Source organism: Adiantum capillus-veneris, chromosome 1 (assembly GCF_014529385.1).
Source record: "Adiantum capillus-veneris isolate H3 chromosome 1, ASM1452938v2, whole genome shotgun sequence".
NCBI lineage: Eukaryota > Viridiplantae > Streptophyta > Polypodiopsida > Polypodiales > Pteridaceae > Adiantum > Adiantum capillus-veneris.
The window spans coordinates 91,798,606-91,820,904 of NC_140931.1; the positions used below are offsets into that span (position 1 = coordinate 91,798,606).

The window sequence follows — 22,299 nt, forward strand, 5'->3', positions numbered from 1 at the left end:
CTTCCACCTGCTGTCTAAGGAGAGAGAACTCTATCTTGTGTCCTCCCATTTCTACAGTCTGCCAAGAGTCGTCAATCCCTTAAGGAAGAGAGAGATGACCTTGCTCTGATACCACTGTCACAAAAATACGAAAGCGAAAACTGACTGTTAAATGCAATTTATATACTCAAGAGACTTTGGAGAGAGAGAGAAAGCTTGACACATCATTGGGGACCAGAAGATGGGCTGGTCGCCCCCCCATAAAGAGAATATCTTTATTACTAAGGGAGAATTCTTTACAAGCACAGGAACGGGGCGAAAGCCCGTTCTCTATTCTTTCTTGTCCTCCTCCTTCTTCTGACTGAGAGAGTAGAAGAACTGCTCTCCCGACTACTAAGAGGATCTTTCCTCTTCTGTGAGATTTTGGGAAGCTCTCGTAGATGAGAGTCTATCTTCCACAAAACTCATCGGAAGCTCTCAAAAACGAGAGTCTATCTTCCGCTAACTATGTCTCTTCGGACATGATCATTCCTGCAGTCAATCCACGAAGGAAACATGCAAAACACACGCACACACGCTTGCTGTAATTTTCTGCACATAACCAGAAATTGTTACCTGAGCGCGTTCCAATGCCGAAACGGAGGTCCTTTTTGCGACGGAAATGCTCCAAACTTTGTGTGTGTGTATAGTAGGTAGAGAGGAATAGTTTCCTACTAAAGCTTTGCTGAAATTCACCCTAATACAGGTGATTAGGGGCTGAAAACAGAGAATTTGCAGCAGCTAGTAGAGAGAAAAAGAGTTTTCTACTACTTTACGCGATGAAACTTCTCCCACAGCTGCCTATGACCATGAGAGGCCTTGTTCTAGGTGATGGGTGCACAGAGGCTCCACATACACCACAAGGTGTTGCTCTCAAGCTTCAATGGAGAGCTTCACTGCGTAGAGGACGTTCAACTTAGGGGGGGTAGTGCACTTCCAACCTGGCAAGAGGGGGAGGGGCTGCTCTCTTATAGCCTCCCAGAAGAGGGGGTGCTAGCATGAAGAGAGAGAGAGAGAGAGAGAGAGAGAGAGAGAGAGAGAGAGAGAGAGAGAGAGATTGCATGGGAAAGTGTGCCAAGTGACACACTTACTTTAAAATTTAAAAACCATTCAACTTTTGACTTTAAAAATCCTGTGCTAGTTAATGAAATGTGCAATTAAGTGCACAACTGCACACATAGATGCAACCAATTAAATTGTTAGCTGCTCCCTAGCGCAATGCCGTACCGACACTGCTCTGGCATCACCTGTTCGCACTTGTCCGGCCATTTGGTCCAACGCAAATCATTTAAGAATACTTTAACTAACTTATCCTAAGGCCGTAAAATAATTAGGCCTTAGGGTTATTATTCTAAGGACCCCATCTCATTCCTGTGCTTGCACTAGCGCACGTAATTTTCTGAGCCTGAAATCTGAGGCTACTATCTACCCCTTCATTGAAGACCCGATTTCCCAATCGCTAGGGCTTCAGGGTATTTTCTGCTAGGGTCTCCCTGAGGTGCACTTGCCCAAACTTGGGCGCACCTGAGGCCCCAGAACTGCTAAATCTATTCCGATGTGCACACAACTAATTAGATAATTCTTTTCTCGTAAATAAATTAATTATTTACAAAGTCTGACTTAGTTACACAAGGCTAACTTTATTTCACCTGAATTGGTGGCACGGCTCGAGATTACACTCGACTTGATGGAACCACTAGTAGAGGCAGTTCTAGCGGCTCCCGGACGGGATATAGCCATTACGCCTGTCATTGGCAAACTTCGTTTGCATTGTCAAGGGTTTTTAGAGCACGAGGACTTTTACATCATGCCTTTGGAAGGGTGTGACATCCTCCTAGGAGTCTCTTGGTACCATAAAAACAACGCTGTGGTCGAATATCGGGCCAAGAAAGCAACTTTGACAAATGAAAAGGGCCGAAAAATTGTACTTGATGTAAAACTGAAGGGCGAGTCCGTCCCTATTGTATCGGCTTCGGCCATTTCCAAATTAATGAAATCCAGTCTTTTTGTTTACTCGATCTATTTGGAAGAGTTGAATGATAAACACCGAACGAACATGTTTGAACTTGACAAAGAACGCCAAGATTTTCTTCACACACATGCTGATTGTTTCTATGAAGGCCTGCCAGGCAAGTTACCCCCATATCGTCGTGAGGATCATACTATTGATCTGATTTTTGGAAGCACACCACTTTTTGGATGTCTGCATTTTTGTTAGCCGAGCCCAGAATGAAGAGATCATGAACCAAGTGAAAGACCTTCTTGAAAAAAGTCTTGTCCAGTCGAGTACTTCACCCTACTGCTCTCCGGTATTGTTGGCATTGAAGAAAGACGGATCTTGGAGAATATGCATTGATTACAGAGCTCTCAATAAAATCACTATCAAAAACAGATTTCTGATTCCAAGGATCGATGATATTTTTGACCGACTTCAAGGATCCTCTTGTTTCAACAGGATTGATTTGTTTCAGCAGGATTGATTCGAGAGATGTCTACAAGGCAGCCTTTCGCACAAGTTTCGGTTTGTATGGGTTTTTGGTGATGCATTTTTGCTTTACCAATGCTTCAATTGCTTTCAACCGAATGATGGATAGGATTTTCCGAGAGTATCGATCTTTTGTCGGCACTTTCTTTGATGACATTATAGTCTTCTCCAAAGATGAAGCAAAACATCGACACCATTTGCTATAGGTGTTTCAGGCATTGCGTGATCACAAATTAGTTATCAATGCCAAAAAGAGTGAATTTTTCTTGTCGGGGAGACACTTTCTGGACATCGTTTCAGTGGTGGGAGTACAGATGGACCCGACCAAGATTGAGACTATACGTGACTGACGAGATTTGAAGAATGTTCATGAAGTTAGCTTCTTGGTCTTGTGTTCTTACTACCGGCGGTTCATTCGGAAGTTTGCATAGGTAGCTTTCCCTTTGCACATTTTGACTCAGAAAGGAGTCCTTTTCTCGTGGGGACCAGCAGAGGTGACCGCCTTTCAGACACTTAAAGAAAAAATGATTATTGGACTAGTGTTGACTTTGCTGGACTTCCAAAAGTCATTTGAAGTATATTGTGATGCTTGTGGTCGTAGTCTGGGAGGGGTCTTAGTGCAAGAAGGCCATGTGATTGCCTATGAAAGCTGATTGTTTTCAAGGCCAGAATTGACAGCACATATTTATGAGAAAGAGCTATTGGCAGTGATCCATGCTCTGGATTGATTGAAGTCTTATATCTCCGATCAAAGACTCGATGGGAATTTTTTTTTGCCTTTGGTGGAATTTACCCACAACAACACGATTCACTCTTCCACAGGGAAGGCGCCATTTGAGATCATTGAAGGTGCTTCGAAGGTTCTACCCTTCCTTAGCACTAAAGATAAGATTTTTGAAGTCGACTAGTGCACGAGGGACTTGGACATTGCTTTTGCAAAGGACCGGGAGGCTTTAGCGAAATCTCAAGAACGACATAAGGAGGTAGCATATCGACATTGATGAGATTTTAAATTAAAGGAACACGATTGGGTGCTCTTACGTTTTGAGAAGGCACGCCTAAGAAAACGAAAAGGAAAGGAGCGACTTTTTCCAAAGCTTAGCATGAGATATTATGGCCCTTTCCAGATAAAAGAAAAGATAAATGATGTCTCCTTTCGACTCAAGCTGATACTTTGAAGATTCACAATGCATTCCATGTGGTCTATTGAAGCCTTTTAAAGGTGATGTGCCAGTTGATGGGGAGCCTGATGAGCAACCCGAAGTGGAGGAAAGCGAGGAGATACTCGTTCCAGAACAGATCTTGGCACACAAGGACAAAAAGATAAAAGGTAAAGTGATTAAGCTGTTCTTGGTTAAATTCAAGAACTATCTTGCATGGGATGCGAAGTGGATGGAGAAGGAGGACCTAGCAGATACTCCTCAGATTTTGAAACTTTACCTTAAAGCATTCGGTTTAGCATGGTCTACTCCGATAGAACCCCGAATTCAGCAAGGGTGAATCTAGTGCAGCGGGTTTGCACAAGAGGGGAGTTACTCTTCTCCTTCGTCAACTGATTACCCCGATTTTTGAATAAGGTCACTGAAACCGGCCTGTACTTTCAAAAAGGGCGGTAGACTTTAGACTTAATCCTTAATTGCTTTCACCCATTTAATTTGTCGCCCACTTTACCTGTACTTTCAAGACACAACAAAGGGGAAAGGGATACAGGCTGCTAGAATGCACCTGTATGAGAAGACCGACACCAGATTGGCCCCTAACTTAGGCGCCCCTTTCGGTACTTTTTTATTGTTTAAAAGAGAGAATAAACGCTGTGGTTCCCTAGAAGCTGCCCCGCACAAGCTTGGTTGAATTTCAATTGTTCCGGCTCGATTTCGGGAGCATAGCTGTACTAGGACACTTCACAGTCAGTATTCCCACGCATTGACTGACTTTCCCGACGCATACGGGCACTTTGCAAGACTTGGCGAGAATCTGCAGCACGCTGAATTCTCTGTTTTCAGCCCCGAAAATGCGCCAGATCACCTGTACAGCAGTCCCCTCGCATCCCCGAACTTCCTGGGGGTATTAGGGACCGTTTAGGGCCAAAACCCTAAACCTGCAAAAATACACAGCAGGCTGTAATTTACTGTTTCAGGCTCCGTTTCGCGTGCCGGTCGCATCCGTAGCAAGTCCTTGAGCTCCCGCACCTGTAGGGCTACTTACCCTTTGAATCGGACGAGATTTCTGGCGTGAAACCTCTCCGAATTCACCTGTACGTGCGGGGGGATTAGCTGCTAGCTGATCCAGTACCTGTGCAAGAGGCTCTTGCCTCGGCAATCGCGCATGAACCCACACAAATGTACATTGGTCAATTGAAAAGCCCACTAGAGGGGCATAACATACTGCCATAGGGGAGAGAGAGGGCAGTGCGTAGCGTGCAGGGCATCACTCCTGGCACCGCACTGTACATAGGAGGGAAAGGAAGCACTCCATAGCTCTTAACCTGTGACAGGAACTTGCAAAATGAGCCTCCCAACTATAAATTCAGGCCACTTCTTGCTGCATGAGGAAAGTGCACAGAAGTGTGCCACTTGGCACATTTATAAGCTATTTCCCGTTTCGGGGTTGCCGCCTAAAAATCTCCCGATCGGTTGCCCGGTTGACTTCACTGCAGAGTAATAAAATGTTCCTCATGTCATTCCGGAGGTAATGACTCGAACACATTTTTAGGTCCCAAAATAGCAGTTCCCTAAATTTTAGGAGATGCTGCCATTGTATCTTTCTAGGTCATCTGACCCCCTTTGTACACTGCAGCCACACCCATAATTGAAATGTAGCCTCTGTAGCAAAGGATTCCACTTTGGCTAGTCAATGACCCCACTTTGGCTAACCATAGCCCTTGTCCAACCTTAGTGCTCTCTTGCCCTCAGGCCTGGACTCCCTCTGGACAGTTCCACACTAGCTATGCAATGCAGGGTAGTTAGATTTCCTGAGGGGTGTTTTCAAAAATTGAAAGTAAATAAATAATAAGAAAGAAATCAACAAAAAGGATAGATAGTAGTCACACGCTGGTGACATATCCCCCTCTTGAAATCTCAAACGTCCTCATTTGCATCTATGTCGTACATCCTCACAGTCAACACTGATGTATTCAACACCTGTCGACATATGTACGACACATACATGCTCATTGTCAACCCTGGTGTATTCAACACCTCGTCGACACATGTATTGCCTGCGTGTGAACCCTGTTCGAATGACATAGTGGTAGCTTCGCACTCTGCCATTGCTTTGAGTCACTAACTTTCCAATGACAAAATGGTAGCCACACATTTTGCCACTGTCTTACAGTACACATTGGGCCCAGTAACACTTTCGAGCATACTCAACCGACAGTTTAAGAATGCAGTTACACATGTACCCTTTAATAGAAGCAATTATTGTATCCTTGACAAACTGACAAGAAATACTCACTTCTATAGCACTAAGCACACTTTTGGACATTCCATAAGAGAAATTGTCAAACTGACAATCTGTACAGCTCTAACATTCATGTAATAGGCATTTCATTTGAGCTCACTTTAAATACCATGTACATCATTTGTTTCAGAAGCCATTGTCACACTGACAATCCATGTAGCTTTGAAACTCAAGGGGTCAAGGTAGGTTGCAAATCGAAGGCTTCAAGGTAAAGTGATAACACAGTTGGTGACTCTGCAAGTTCACCTTCTTCCATCCACTTAGCATCCATTGGTGGATAGTTTCTGAACTTCACCAAGTAACGCCTAGCAACCTTGCCTTTTCACTTTTCTTTCTTTATGTGCCAAAATCTATTCCGGGACCAAGATCTCGTCAAGTTCCTCGACTTCCGGCTGATCTTCAGCTAGCATATCCTCTGGCACATCACCCACATAGGGTTTGAGAAGACTCACGTGAAACGCATTGTGAATCTTCCAACTCTCATGCAATTTCAGCCTATATGCAACATCACTGATTATGTCGCACACTTGGAAAGGCCCATAGTAACGCATGCTGAGCTCTGGAAACAGTCTTTCCTTGCCCTTCATCTTCTTTAACCTTGCCTTTTCAAAGCGCAGAAGCACCCAATCACCAAGTGAAAATACCACTTTATGACGGTGACGATCAGCTACTTTCTTTTGCTTTGCGTGAGTCTTTTCTAAGGCCACTTTGACCTTCTTGTACATTTCATCCATGTCCTGAACATACTTATCTGCTTCAAATATCTTATCCTTTGTATGCAATATGGGAGGAACTTTCTTGCCACCTTCAACTAAGGTGCCTTGCCAGTTGATGAATGCACTGCATTATTGTATGCATACTCTACCAATGGCAAATACTGCTCCCACTTTCGTTTATGCTCTGACACGTAGCACTTCAGCAGATCTAGGACAATAGAATTTGCCTCTTCTGACTGCCCATCTGTTTGAGGATGAAATGACGAAGAGAATTTGAGCGTTGTGCCCATATTCTCAAACAAGCCTTTCCAGAACAAACTTGTCATGCGTGGATCACGGTCGCTAACAATCGACTCTGGCATGCCATGATACTTGAAAATATTGCTCATAAACAAGCGTGCCATCTGATCTGGCTTTATCTTCTTCCTGACAGGAATAAAATGAGCCTGCTTGATGAATCTGCAAATGATGGTCCAAATACCATCGTTTCCTGTCTGCGTTCTCGGAAGATCAAAGATAAAATCCATAGCAATACTTTCCCATGGTTTATCTGGAATAGGTAGTGGTTGCAATAACCCTGGTGCCTTTTGCCTGTCAAATTTGACCTTCTGGCAAATTAGGCATTCTCGCACAAAGGCATCCACATCTCTTCTCAATGTAGGCCAATAGAAGAATGTCTCAACCGCTTTAACAGTAGCATCGATACCACGATGCCCTGCATACGGTGAGACATGACTCTCTTCCATAACTTTGCGTCGCAATGGCTTTGTGACACACAATCTGCCATGCATCATCATGAACCCATCTTTAAGAAGATAGTGTTCATGACGTTGTCCATCCATTAGCTACTCGAAGACCCTTGCAAAATCTTCATCATTTGCATACTGTTCCCTCATATCATCAAGTTCATGATGATAAGGAATTGACACAGCTGAAATTTGTGGCTTCCTTGACAAGGCATCACACCCTGTAAAGGTCGTGAATGTCACACCTTTGCCACCTTCTTTGTACGGAGTTGGCCTCTCCAGCGGCGTTAAGTTGTCATGTGGAAGTGACTGAAACATGGGAACACTGTTAGGGTTCATTTGTGTTCCCTGACCGCAATTATGTTGACCTGGAAATGCCATATTTGGCTGCTGATTTGTAATTCCAGCCATACCAAAAATTGCCTGTGGCATCCCAAATTGGCCCTGAGTGCTTTGAAACCCTGGTAGCATGCCCGTGACACCATATATGGGGTTGGGCATCATTGTTTGAGGATCCCCGAACACTGTTCCTGGCATGTAAAACTGATTTCGAGGTGCATGACCAGCCATGCTCTGGAATACCGATCCACCTCCAAAATAGCCAGGGTGTACTGAAGGTGGTGGGAAGACTTGTTGCATAGCATGTAGGTTGCTTCCTTGCACATTAGAACCAGCTATAGGCTGCTGAAAAGTGGCTGGCTGAACTAGTACAGCATGAAAGACTGGCATCTCAGCCACCTGTTCTTGCACCTTAGGCACAGGTTGTGGAGACTGCATGTTCTCCGTCAAGTATACAGGTGTTTCCATTGACTCTGCAGTATGAATCACCTGTGCTCGAGCCTTAACATAACAGGCTTTTGAATATGATCGAGTGACCCAACTTGTTGAGACGGAAGAGAAGGTTGCAGAAAGGCTAAAAACCTCGGGTTCTGCATTACTTGTGTGAACATAGCCACATCAATAGCCAACTGGGTCTCGAATATATCATCATCCGTCTGTGGTGGTCTTGAAGACTCACCCACTTCATGTGTCTGTTGACCCTGCGTAGAGGAAACCTCTTCAGTCACATCATCTGGTCTGTCAGCCATAATTGCAATTTCCTGTGTCTGGTCTATGATCCCCTGTGTCTTCAAGCCCAAACTGACCAAGGCTCACTTCTATGGGAAAAAGTGATTTAATCCCGGGGATGGAACCATGAAACTGGCCTGTACTTTCAAAAAGGGCGGTAGACTTTAGACTTAATCCTTATTTGCTTTCACCCATTTAATTTGTCGCCCACTTTACCTGTACTTTCAAGACACAACAAAGGGGAAAGGGATACAGGCTGCTAGAATGCACCTGTATGAGAAGACCGACACCAGATTGGCCCAACTTAGGCGCCCCTTTCGGTACTTCTTTATTGTTTAAAAGAGGGAATAAACACTGTGGTTCCCTACAAGCTACCCCGCACAAGCTTGGCTGAATTTCAACTGTTCCGGCCCGATTTCGGCAGCATAACTGTACTAGGACACTTCACAGTCAGTATTCCCACGCATTGACTGACTTTCCCGACACATACGGGCACTTTGCAAGACCTGGCGAGAATCTGCAGCACGCTGAATTCTCTGTTTTCAGCCCCGAAAATGCGCCAGATCACCTGTACAGTGGTCCCCCCGCATCCCCGAACCTCCTGGGGGTATTAGGGACCGTTTAGGGCCAAAACCCTAAACCTGCAAAAATACACAGCAGGCTGTAATTTACTGTTTCGGGCTCCGTTTCGCGTGCTGGTCGCATCCGTAGCAAGTCCTTGAGCTCCCGCATCTGTAGGGCTACTTGCCCTTTGAATCGGACGAGATTTCTGGCGTGAAACCTCTCCGAATTCATCTGTACCTGCAGGGGGATTAGCCGCTAGCTAATCCAGTACCTGTGCAAGAGGCTCTTGCCTCGGCAATCGCGCATGAACCCACACAACTGTACATTGGTCAATTGAAAAGCCCACTAGAGGGGCATAAAATACTGCCATAGGGGAGAGAGAGGGTAGTGCGTAGCGTGCATGGCATCACTCCTGGCACCGTACTGTACATAGGAGGGAAAGGAAGCACTCCATAGCTCTTAACCTGTGACAGGAACTTGCAAAATGAGCCTCCCAGCTATAAATTCAGCGCCACTTCTTGTTGCATGAGGAAAGTGCACAGAAATGTGCCACTTAGCACATTTATAAGCTATTTCCCGTTTCGGGGTTGTCGCCTAAAAATCTCCCGACCGGTTGCCCGGTTGACTTCACTGCAGAGTAATAAAATGTTCCCCTTGTCCTCAGGCCTGGACTCCCTCAGGCCTGGACTCCCTCTGGACAGTTCCGCACTAGCTATGCAATGCAGGGCAGTTAGATTTCCCGAGGGGTGTTTCCAAAAAGTGAAAGTAAATAAATAATAAGAAAGAAATCAACAAAAAGGATAGATAGTAGTCACACGCTGGTGACAGTCACTGATGTCTCCTTTGTGTTTCAGGGATACTAATGGGCTGACCTGACCAATATTTTGTTGTATGACTTTATGACACAGAATTTCCGAAAATGTGTATAATTGATTTGTACTCTCTCACTTGACTTGTTTGAGTGCGGGAAATGCAAGAAGAAATGACTGCAGCATTTGGATCTCAATAATCTTTATAGACATGATTGCAATAAGGATTAGTTAATGGGGTATCAGTGAGGTCTAGAATGGATCTAGATGCGATTACTAAATACGTTGCTGATGGTCATGGTCTAAGATCTGGAATGGATTTTTCAGTGATTTGTCATGTGATGTCGAGGGATGTCCTGTGATTTGACTGTCGTTTTGTACAAGTGCTAGATGTGTCGTATCTAGTGCGTCGGTACTAACAGTTAGTGTCTACTAAGACAGTTTATGGCCTCTGTCTGTTTTGCAGGCGTAATCGAGGGCGATTACAATTCTTTCAAGAGGGGGGTATGTTACAAACTGATGACGTGGCAGTGCTCGGACACACACACACACACACGCGCGTTGTACGGAAGTTTGAGATTCGCGCTGACTGTTGATGTGACACCTGTACGAACGCCGCAGATCATGTTGACTGCTTACGTGGCAGTCCATGCGGATTTCTTGATTTTATGCTAACAATGCTGACGTGGTAGTTGTACGGAATTCCGCTTTAAATGTTGCTGCTTTTACTGGCAGTTCTTGAGTCAATTGATTTTGGGATAGTTTGCTTTTGAGTTTGAAAGCTTTTGGGGCTCTGCTTTTGGCATCCCTTGTAATCTTTATAAGTGACCCTAGGGGCTCACTCTGCAGAGCATCTGGACGCAGAGTCTGAGAGCGAGCACCGGCGGGGCAATTGTACTTTGCTCAAAGGTTAATATAAAAGATATAGCGAAAGGGGCGCCAGTCTTTGGGTCAGTATCTCTTGGCACGGAACTACACCGGGCCATGTCGACTCTCTTTTGATCTGTGAATTATTTTGAAGTAAATCTCTACTGTGTCGCGGCAGAATGTTGACTTGGGTGTCCAAGTTTGTTGCATCATTTGGAGGGTCTTGGGTGGGAGTGTGCGACCAATGTCGGTGGTGTGTGGGAAGCTCATATGGTGGAGGTGTGAAGGATTGATGAAATCTGAGAGGTGAGGGTGGATAAGGGGGTGTTAGGGTCGAGGGTAAGAAGGCCTTGGTGGACCTGTGATGAGTAATTGAAGGCTAGCTCGTGAGTGAAATGTATAGTGGTGTGGGGGTTGTATGTGGTGCGTGTGAGAGATGGGGGTGCTTGTAAAAGAGAGAGTGAGGTGGGCATGGTCAACCGCTGGGCTTGGGGGGAATGGTAAGAGAGTTGAGTAGGTGTGGGTCCCATGATGTAGTTCTCTCTGCTGCCTCTCCTCTCTACTACACCATGTGGCATGCATGTCAAACCTCCTGAAGTGGGCCACTATGCCATCCCGTTATAGATAACGAGACGGTGCTGAGATCCTAGTTTGAGTAGGTGGTGCCAGTATCCAGTGGGGTGGACCATGTCGGCTGAGGTACGCATGGTGTGTGTGCTCCATAGTTTGCAAGATCTTGGGATCCTCAAAAGTCATAGATCTCACGCTGTCAGCTATAGGTCCTGGCATTGAAGTTTCCCATAAGGAAGAGGCGAGTACTCCATGATCCCCTTTGTAAGACATGTGTAAGGTGACTCACCACTCTCTCCATCTCCCTACTCTTGCTAGCAAACCCGAAGCAAGTAGGAGCAGAGTAGCATAGGGCTATGCAATTAATCTAGTATTATGAGAGCTCAATGCAAATCCAAAGGAAATGGGCGTCCGTGTGCTACAATCTGTATCCTGCTTTGTAGCTTTGGGCGGAAAAGTATAGTGACTCCTCCTGAACCTGTGGATGTGTTCTAGCATGTACACCCTCCGTGTATGGACTCCCACTAAAAATCATGTACGCGTCCTCGTGTGTCTCTCGTGTGTCTCGGTGAGTAGTATGATGTCGCGACTATCATCACCTCCTCTTTCCGTTGCAGTTCCAAACTGCAATCCTCAAGGTGTGTCTCCTCATAGTGTGCACCATAGGCGGCAAGTCCCTATGCTATGGCCTTGCCATTAATGATGACTCGGCCGTAGTGGTAAGAAGTTTTCTTTCCCTTTTTGTATGCTTGGAGTACTTTAAAGTTTAGGCATGGCTGCTTGCCTATGTTCCACTTGCATCTTTGTGAGGTCATCATCAAGGTAGATAGGAGGGGCGGGTGCGGGTGGCAATAGCAGCAGGGCAGCGCATCCAGCCAGCAACAGTGGGCAGCAGCAGCAAGCGCACAAAGAGAGAGAGAAGAAGAAGAAGAAGAAGAAGATAATTTTAACGCCGTAGGAAACTATCCCAATAGACCTTAAAGATCTATCTGACGAGGAGAGTTGAACTCAAGACCTCTTATTCAAGAGGGAAATGGCATAACCAATCTACCACACTTGGGTGATAGAAAGGTTATACCACACACACCCACCCACACACCCGAGAAGAAGAGAATTTTAATGTCGTAGGAAACTATCCCAAGAGACCTTAAAGATCTATCCGACGAGGAGAGTTGAACTCAAGACGTGTTATTCAAGAGGGAAATGGCATAACCAATCTACCACACTTGGGTGATAGAAAGGTTATACCATTTTCCTCTTCTTATTAGCACACACCCACACACCCACACACACTCGAGAAGAAGATAATTTGAACGTTGTAAGAAACTATCCCAACAGACCTAAAAAGATCTATCTGACGAGGAGTTGAACTCAAGACCTCTTATTCAAGAGGGAAATGGCATAACCAATCTACCACACTTGAGAGAGAGAGAGAGAGAGAGAGAGAGAGAGAGAGAGAGAGAGAGAGAGAGAGAGAGAGAGAGAGAGAGAGAGAGAGAGAGAGAGAGAGGAGACTGCCGCGAACCCTACTGCCTGCTACCTACAGCCTGCCGCAAACCCTACTGCCTGCATCCTGCCGCCGCCGCGAACCCCCCTACCTGCAGCCTGCCGCTGCCGCGTCTCCTGTCTGCAGCCCGCCGCCACGCGCTCTGCTACCTACAGTCTGCCGCCACGCGCTCAGCTGCCCTGCGCGTCACAGCCTGGCAGTCCCCCTCCTCAACCCCTACTTTCGTGAACCCTAACCCTACCAGTCCCATCTGTCAACCCTAATTCTGTGAAACCCTAATACCCTGAAACCCTAATTCCCCGAAACCCTAACAGTCCGCCAACCCTACCTATTTCAAACCTTCACCGTGTGCATCTTTCTATTGCCTGCAAGGGAAGGAGAGAGAGAGAGAAAAAGAGAGAGAGAGAGAGAGAGAGAGAGAGAGAGAGAGAGAGAGAGAGAGAGAGAGAGAGAGAGAGAGAGAGAGAGAGAGAGAGAGAGAGAGAGAGAGAGAGAGAGAGAGAGTCCAATCTTCACTTTGGGTCTTGCTTTTCTCGTTTGCCAGTCTCGCCCATTCTTCATGGCGGCTTTGCCGGTCTTGAGCTACACACGACGCTCCATCACCACTTGCCTGTCGCGTGGATTGTACTGGTGACCTGTTGACACGCATTGACTCCAAAATTCAACACTTGGCACAGCATGCCTTGGTTGGCCGGATGATTGGACAGTCTCCACCTCGCTCTTCTATACGTGATTGGTGTCAGACTGTATTGGGCACTACTCAGGGACGGGTCTCGGAACTTACATTACTTGGCAGAGGCATATTTATGGTACGTCTTTCAGATCCCGCCACTGCCTCAGCTCTCCTGGCTCGCTCTCCGATACTCTCTGATCGTAGAATGATATACTTGACGAGGTGGTATCCCGAGTTTACTATTGAGGAGTTTGACAGTCGGCATCTTATTCCTAGATTCCCTCTGACACTTTCCTTCCCGGATATGCCTCTCCATTTTATTGACGAGCATCTCCTTCAGATGATTGCTGCTCATTTTGGCACAGTAGTTCCAGGATCCTGCATCTTCTCATCTGGTCCACCTCGCAATCAGGTCCTGGTGTTTGGGGATACTTCATTACCAGATACAGTTACTGTGGCTGTGCGTGATCGAGACTATTCTTGCCGAATGGTAGTCACTGGCCGCCCAGGACAGTGCTTACGTTGTCACGAGATGGGACACTTGGCATGCGATTTCCCCACTTAGCCACGCCATCGGCGACAACAACAGCCGGCTCGTGGCACCCATGCTCAGCCACGTGGTCAGCATCCACAGCCGGTTCCTGCTACTACTACTCGAGCACCTCAGCAGCCTAAGGGTGCTCCCAGAGCTTCAACCCTCCATGTTCCTCCCTCTGCTTCAGTTCCTACTGAGACTGCATGGCAGACAGTAGGTCGTAACCATTCCTTCCGTCCTCGTTAGCAACCCACCCCGCATGCAACCCCCAGTGTTAACTCTCCTGCTCCCTCTCAAGTTTCCGCCACTCCCTTACCCCCAGCTTCTCCTCGCCATTCTTCTTCTTCAGCCCAGGATCACTTACCTCTGCTACCAGCTCCTCCTTCACTTGCCATTCCCCTGCCCGCTCCTTCCCCTATTCCCGAGGTCCCTATTCCCATGCAGATGGATCATTCACCGCTACTACCTCTCCCTTTTCCTCCTCTCCCTCTCGCCCTTACTTCCCCCCCTCCACCTTCTGGTCCACCCCCTCCCTCAGCCGCTCGTACTTACGTCCCACGCAGTTTTCTCAGCTCTTGCCCTCTTTCCTGGGGCACGCATCGGGCTGAAATGTGCGGTGACTCAGAAGGACCATTGCGGGTGCAGCTCTACCTTATGCATCACAAGCCAGGTTGTGTTCCCTCTTTAATAGGCAGTCGCTCTCAGCCTACCCATTCCTTTTTCCTTCCATTCCATGCAGCTCAGGAATGGTCCGAGGATCAGGTTCTGCATTTTGTGCATGCACAAACTATGGCTCAGCTTAATTTATGGTTGTCTACTTCCGCTCCAGATGTATTGTCTCCACACTTCCCTTCATGTATTGGTGCAATGGAATGGAGTGATGTTTATGCTTGCTATTCATTGCCTATGATCATTCATGTATCCTCAGATGTGGTGCTTCCTATGTCTATGCGCATTTGGGGTGTCAAAGCTGCAGCATCGGTAATGCAATGTAAACAAGCTGAGGTTCGCAGTTGGTGCAATGAGACACCATATTTTAGAGAGGGCTTGCGGGTTGCTTTCCTCTCGCCAGAAGCTCATCCCTTGGATGGCCCAGCTGCCTCCAAGAAGATGCGCAGTTAGTCAGATGCTTTACCAATTCTTTCATGCAGACTATGGATTTACATGTTGTTTCTTGGAATGCTAATGGTTTACAGACTTCTCGGGTAAGAGGTTCACGTAAGCTTTTACTTCGCCGAGATTTACACGCTCATGTAGTAGGCACTGTGGATATATTACTAGTACAGGAGCATAAGATTGCCACTCCCTTTGGTAATCTCATACCCTCGGGCGCTCACACTTTTTGGGAGCCTGCTCTGGGCATTCATGGATAGAGTTGCGGTGTATGCATTTCAATGGGGCCACGATACTTGGCATCAGTTCAGCAGCATGGCACCCTTGTCGCTGGCAGAGCAGTCTATGTTTCTATCCGGATTCGGGACTCTATCATTGGTTTTATGTCAGTATATGCACTCACTACTCCTCGGGAGAGAGCTACTTTTTGGTCCTCCTTGGTTGCTGCTCTACCTGTTGTCGACTCTTGGGTTGTTGGAGGCGACTTCAACAACGTCGAGAGCGACTCTGACTGGCGATCGATCACTCCTCCAGTTCTATCATCCATTTCTCCAGATAAGCAGCCAGCTTGGGATCGATTTCTTCTAGCTATTCAAGGTGTTGACGCCTGGCACATACCCTCTTTTGGTCACCACCTTGCTACATGTACTTCATTACTCGTGGGGGTTTCAGAGACAGCAGGGAAGATTATTAGAGCGACTTGATCGTTTTTACATTGGCCCTTGGGCAGCAGCTCTAGGTGGATTTACTACTATTTGGCGAGGGACCAGCCTCTCAGATCATTTACCCATCTCATTGTTTATCTCTTTCACTAGATCCGTTGCACAAAGACGAGGGTGCCGCATCCCTGACAGTGTTCTCACCATTGAAGTTTTGCAGCAGCAGATTCGAGACTTGTGGTCCACGGGTGCTTCTTATTGTGGTCCCCTTGGAGAGTTCCTTGCCCATTGCATTACTCAGTCTAGTATTTACTGCCGTGATCAGACTTCTAATATTCATCGTCAGTTGAGAGTACGCGAGTCTGACCTCCACATTCCTCTTGGTTCCACACAGCGCTTGCTTGAGGAGTGGCCTCAGGATGCTTATCTCGCTGCTAGACAAACAGAGCTCACACAGGAAATTCGTCGCGTAAAGGAGGCTAGGTCTGAGTTCACTCATCATGCTTCAGTATCTCATTGGATAGCTAAAGCTGATCGAATGAATAAGGACTTCTTCGCTGTGCATAAAGAGCGCCCTCCTGGCACCACCCTCAAGACTTTGTGCGATGCTCAAGGAACACTTCATATGCATCCTGATGTTATTCTTGATATGTCTGCAGATTATTTTGAGGCATTGTTCATTGCTGATGTATGCACTATTGAGGTTTTACTTGCCCGTGAGCAGATCTGGCATCACACCCGACGTCGTTGTACAGACACTATGGCAGAGATCTTGTTGGCTCCATTCACACTTGCTGAGCTTCATGCTGCTATCGAGAGTCTTGATCCATCTTCCTGTCCAGGCGAGGATGGCCTCACTAGAGCTTTCTTTTTGACCTATTGGGATGTATTACATATACCACTGCTTCGTGGTTGTCAGGATATCTTTGCATCAGGATATATGCATCCTGATCTTTGTTCAGGTCTTATATCTCTTATTCCGAAAGGGGGTGACACCACTCAGCTCCGCCAGTGGAGACCTATTACCCTACTCCCTTCGGTCTATAAGATATTAGCGTTACTGATCAGCCATCGCTTGCGACCGTTCTTACCAGATATTATTCATACTTCTCAGACAGGCTTTGTCATGGATTGATGCATACTGGATAATATCTTCACTTTTTATGAGGCAGTAGAGTGGGCCAGATCATCTTCTGAACCCCTCGCTTTTTTCATCCTTGACTTCGAGAAAGCATACGATCGTGTTGAGTGGGAGTTTCTCGAAGGATCATTAGCCAGGATGGGTTTCCCTTCGAGATGGATCTTAGGCATTTCCGCTCTATTCAGGACTGCCAGCAGTGCTATTACTATTGGTGGTCGTGTCAGTCGTAGTTTTGAGCTCTCTCGATCTGTCCGTCAGGGATGCCCTTTAGCAGCATATTTGTATCTGTTTGTAGGCGAGACTATGTCCGACTTTCTTCGTGCTCAGAGTCATGCATTCCGTGGCTTGACCATGCCAGTACCTTCAGCTCCGGACCTTATCGATAAGGAGTTTGCTGATGACACTATGCTGATGTTGCGCTATTTGCTAGCAGCTCTTGATGCCATGCGGGGAGCCCTGGAGGTTTTTTGCATTGCCAGTGGTGCACGCATTAACTGGCATAAATCCTACGGGTTACTGGTTGGCAGTGATGAAATACCTACTTGGGGGGTAACTGATGGTTTCACATGGCTACAGCCAGGTCATACATGCAGATATCTGGGCTTCCAGATTGGATCTGACGTTTCCTCACAGCAGCAGTTTGCACCCGTACTACAGTCTATTCGCAGGAAGCTATGTCATTGGTCTTCACGTCATCTGTCGTTGGCTGGCCGTGCATTGGTCGCCAACCAGGTCATTCTGGCTACAATATGGTATACGGTCTCCTGTTGGATGCTACATTCTGGTGTGATAGCTCAGCTCCGCAGACTCGTGCGGAACTTTTTATGGAGTGGCACAGATGGGACTACTGATACTCGTGCTCGAGTTCGTTGGTCCACGATTATTCGTCCTAGGTCAGCGGGTGGCCTTGGCATTATTGATCCAGAATTACAGAGCCGCGCCCTTCTTACCAAGCTTATTGTTCGGGGTCTTTTTCCCGGCCAAGAACCTTGGAAGATGCTTCTTCAGGCCGCTCTTTCCACAGCGACTCCACGCCTCGGCACTAGAGATGGCCATACTTGGCAAACAGGGTATCGTTTTCTCTTTACGGATGCCCCCTTGTGCACCAGCACTCTCTCACCCTTCATCCGATCGCTCCTTCAGATTTGGGTATCCATGCGACGAGCTATCATACGCTCACCTCCCTCATGCTGTGAGGAGATTGAGCGCCAGCCTCTCATTTGGAATGATGCAGTTCTTGATTCTTCAGTTAATCCACCCCGTCAGCTTGGAGAGAGGACTCACATTGATTGGGCTGCTTGGGACACTGGCCCTGCTGCCTCTATGCGGTTGTTTCATGAGACACGTATGCTGGATGCAGATTTTGTGGCAGAACATTATGACATTGGTCGCGGGGTAACAGACAGACTGCTTGAGATTGACTGTGCCATTCCTTCACAATGGGACGCAGTCATGTGAGGCACGGTTCAGATGCCTCCACATTGTGGCTGGGAAGGCCTCTTTGCTCAGAGTACTCTCTTATTAGTTCGTTTAGACACCATGCTGTTCACAATTGATTCTGACTACTCTCCGGGGATGCATGCTAGATTGACATATGCTACTACCTCTCCGCACCTTGTCTACCCCGGCGCTCGATGGGAGGCCATACGAGTAGTTGGCTCCCACGGGAAGCGTCGTTGTGTCGACCCCCGTTTCGCTTCCGCTGAAGCTGCACTTTGGAGGCTTTGGGTGTGGGAGGGTCGTGCCCTATCTCAGCTTTATTGGGACCCAGGTGAGTGGCATTGGCCTCACTCTAACCCCACCGGTGCACATGTATCATTCTTTGAGTACACAGTCAGAATTGGATGATTCGCATTGATGAGACAATACCCAGAGCAGCCCACTCGTATGCGTTTCTGGTTACATTCAGGTCTCTCCCATGCCTATCTACAGCAGTTTTGGTCAGCCATCTGGGATTTACATGTGGCTCGTCGTATTTCTTTTTTCCTGTGGATGATTGCATATGCAGGACTTCCAGTTGGGACTTGGTTAGCTTCTATGGGTCATGATCCGTTATGTACTCGCTGTTCTTTGCGCCTACCTGAGTCGCCTGCACACTGTCTTTGGTCATGCTCGTCTTCTCATGTAGTGTGGCTAGCAGTTTGCTTTTTACTTAGCAGAGCTGGTGTTCAGCATGGATTTCTCACTTGGGGATCTGTCTCCTGGTTGATGCCGATGCCCGGACCGCATCTTTTCTACAAGGGCTCAGACACAGATCCAGCTCTTATGCTTACCTCGACTGGTTACCGGCGAGGGACTTTGGCTATGTTACCACAGATTGCTTGGCAGGGGGATCCTCAGACACGTGATGAAATCTTCTCAGTCATCACTAGCATTGCACTCTGGAATGTTTGGAGAGTTCGTTGTCTTCACGTTCTCAGTGCGGCTCCATAGCTCCTTCCGGATACCCTCACTGCCATTTGGCTGGACATCATTCACACCCTCATTTGGCAGTGGGATTCTTCCTCAGGTACATCTAGAGCAGCCGAGGCTCGTCGATTTGACTTCCTTCGGCGTTGGGCCCGATCTCCACAGGTGGACAGATTACATGGCATTATGCACCTCCTCAGTGGTTTCTCCTCCACTCATCATACAGACCACCATGAGATTGTTCTAGTCGAGTTGTCACTATAGTGGCTCTCAACCTTACATTCCGCTTGTACACCCCACGTGATAGGCTATTTTGGCATCCGCTGGGGATTATATTGTACTCCGTAATATACAGCCTTGATTTTTCCAAAAAAAAAAAGAGAGAGAGAGAGAGCCTCTTGCAGAAACAAAGATGACAAGGTTGCAGAATTGAAGACTATCTTCCAAGATTCATTACAAATATGAAAACTAGCTGGTTGCTTGCAAATAGCATCTATGAGAGGACCTTTGTGGGTGCGAAGAAATGAAATGGTCAAACTAGAGAGAGAGAGAGAGAGAGAGAGAGAGAGAGAGAGAAGAAGAAGAAGAGAGTTTTAACGCCGTAGGAAACTATTCCAAGAGACCCTAAAGATCTAGCCGACGAGGAGTTGAACTCAAGACTTGTTATTCAAGAGGGAAATGGCATAACCAATCTACCACACTTGGGTGATAGAAAGGTTATACCATTTTCCTCTTTTTTTATTAGCGCACACACACACACCCCCACCCAACACACCTGAGAAGAAGAGAGTTTTAATGTCGTAAGAAACTATCCCAAGAGACCTTAAAGATCTAGCCAACGAGGAGTTGAACTCGACCTGTTATTCACGAGGGAAATTGCATAACCAATCTACCACACTTGGGTGATAGAAAGGTTATACCATTTTCCTCTTTTTTTATTAACACACACACACACACACACACACCCGAGAAGAAGAGAGTTTTAACGTCGTAGGGAACTATCCCAAGAGACCTTAGAGATCTAGCCGACGAGGAGTTTAAGTCAAGAGGGAAATGGCATAACCAAGCTACCACACTTGGGTGATAGAAAGGTTATACCATTTTCCTCTTGTTTATTAGCGCGCGCGCGCACACACACACACACACACACACACACCCGAGAATAAGAGAGTTTTAACGTTGTAGGAAACTATCCCAAGAGACCTTAAATATCTAGCCAACGAGGAGTTGAACTGAAGACCTGTATTCAAGAGGGAAATGGCATAACCAGTCTACCACACTTGGGTGATAGAAAGGTTATACCATTTTCCTCTTTTTTTATTAGCACACACACACCCACACCCACACCCACCCACACACCCGAGAAGAGGGTTTTAACGTTGTAAGAAACTATCCCAAGAGACCTTAAAGATCTAGCCAACGAGGAGTTGAACTCAAGACCTGTTATTCAAGAGGGAAATAGCATAATCAATCTACCACATTCCTCTTTTTTATTAGAGCGCGCACACACACACACACACACACGCACACACACCCACCCACACACCGGAGAAGAAGAAGAGTTTTAACGTCGTAGGAAACTATCCCAAGGGACCTTAAAGATCTAGCCGACGAGGAGTTGAACTCAAGACCTATTATTCAAGAGGGAAATGGCATAACCAATCTACGACACTTGGGTGATAGAAAGGTTATACCATTTTCCTCTTTTTTATTAGCCCGCGCACACACACACACCCACCCACACACATACCCGAGAAGAAGAGAGTTTTAAGTCGTAGGAAACTATCCCAAGAGACCTTAAAGATCTAGCCGACCAGGAGTTGAACTCCAGACCTGTTATTCAAGAGGGAAATGGCATAACCAATCTACCACACTTGAATGATAGAAAGGTTATACCATTTTCCTCTTTTTTTATTAGCACACACACACCTGAGAGAGAGAGAGAGAGAGAGAGAGAGAGAGAGGAAGAAAGAGAAGAAGAAGAATGTGCCTGTTGCAGAAACAAAGATGACAAGGTTGCAGAATTGGAGACCATCTTCAAAGATTCATTAACAGATATGGAATCTATCTGGCTGCTTGCAAATAGCATCTATGAGAGGACCTTTGTGGGTGTGAAGAAATGAAATGGTCAAACTATTGGCTCTTCTATAAATACCCACGACTGCTGCTCAGTATTCTGCTGCTGTGGAAATAATTTGTGCCTGTCTGACTACAAGGCGTGTCTGGAATTGTGGAGCAAGCAGAGTCTGGGCCATTGAGATCTAGTAAATTATGTAGTCAGTTGAGGCGGTTATTTTGGCTGTGCTACCAAAGATAGTATGCTTTGATGCCAATAGAAGTTCGAAATTTTGAAGTACTCATTGCAATAATCCCTTACTCATTGCTTTGTGCCATGCTATGCAGATTTTGGAGTCAAAAGCTATAGGCACAGGTATCCCTTAATTGCTGTCAGTTCTTCTTTCTTCACAATGTTTGTTCAGGATTTTTCCCTAGAATCCTTAGAAATCGAAAGCTTGATATTTGCAAGTTGAGATTCTGATAATGGGTTCTGAAGCATGTCAAGAACTTGTCATCAGTGTGCTGGACTTATTTGGCATCAAGTCTTAGAATGTTGAGGCAGAATTACCTATGTAGATTTTTTTTTTTGCAGTGCCCAGTCTCATTTGTAGTTAAATTACGTCTTATTTGCGTACATAGGATTCATAGCATATGGAGATTTTGTCAAAATGGGCAACTCTTCCATTAGTGAAGACAATGAATCTAACCTATCCTTTTAAAGCTACCCCCAATCCATGCGATGGGAGATTCTGTTAGTAAACTGATTTGCAGTAAATGGGCTGTGCCAAATGTTATGTCCTGGTCTATATTTACCATGTAAATGTCCCAGTTTAGAGCGTCTACTACATGTTTGTGTGGAAAGCTTTGAAACTGTGGTTCTTTGACTACAAGGGAGCATA

The 22,299-nt window shown here is 46.4% G+C and overlaps 1 protein-coding gene across 5 annotated transcripts in view; it reads left to right on the forward strand.

The window, feature by feature from the left end:
• The window catches only part of LOC147465179 (uncharacterized), a 73,844-nt gene extending 51,828 nt beyond the window's left edge, over positions 1-22,016 (forward strand). For 3 of the 5 annotated variants that reach the window (XM_086518660.1, XM_086518681.1, XM_086518688.1), the window contains exon 7: positions 21,342-22,016. In XM_086518660.1, the coding sequence (XP_086374786.1) occupies positions 21,342-21,465 (124 nt within the window). In that variant the 3' untranslated portion in view covers positions 21,466-22,016. Of the gene's footprint in view, positions 1-19,746; positions 19,823-21,341 lie in introns of those variants that run through there. The other 2 variants (XR_015188954.1, XM_086518671.1) reach the window with 2 other exon arrangements.
• The last annotated feature ends 283 nt before the right edge of the window (positions 22,017-22,299 follow it).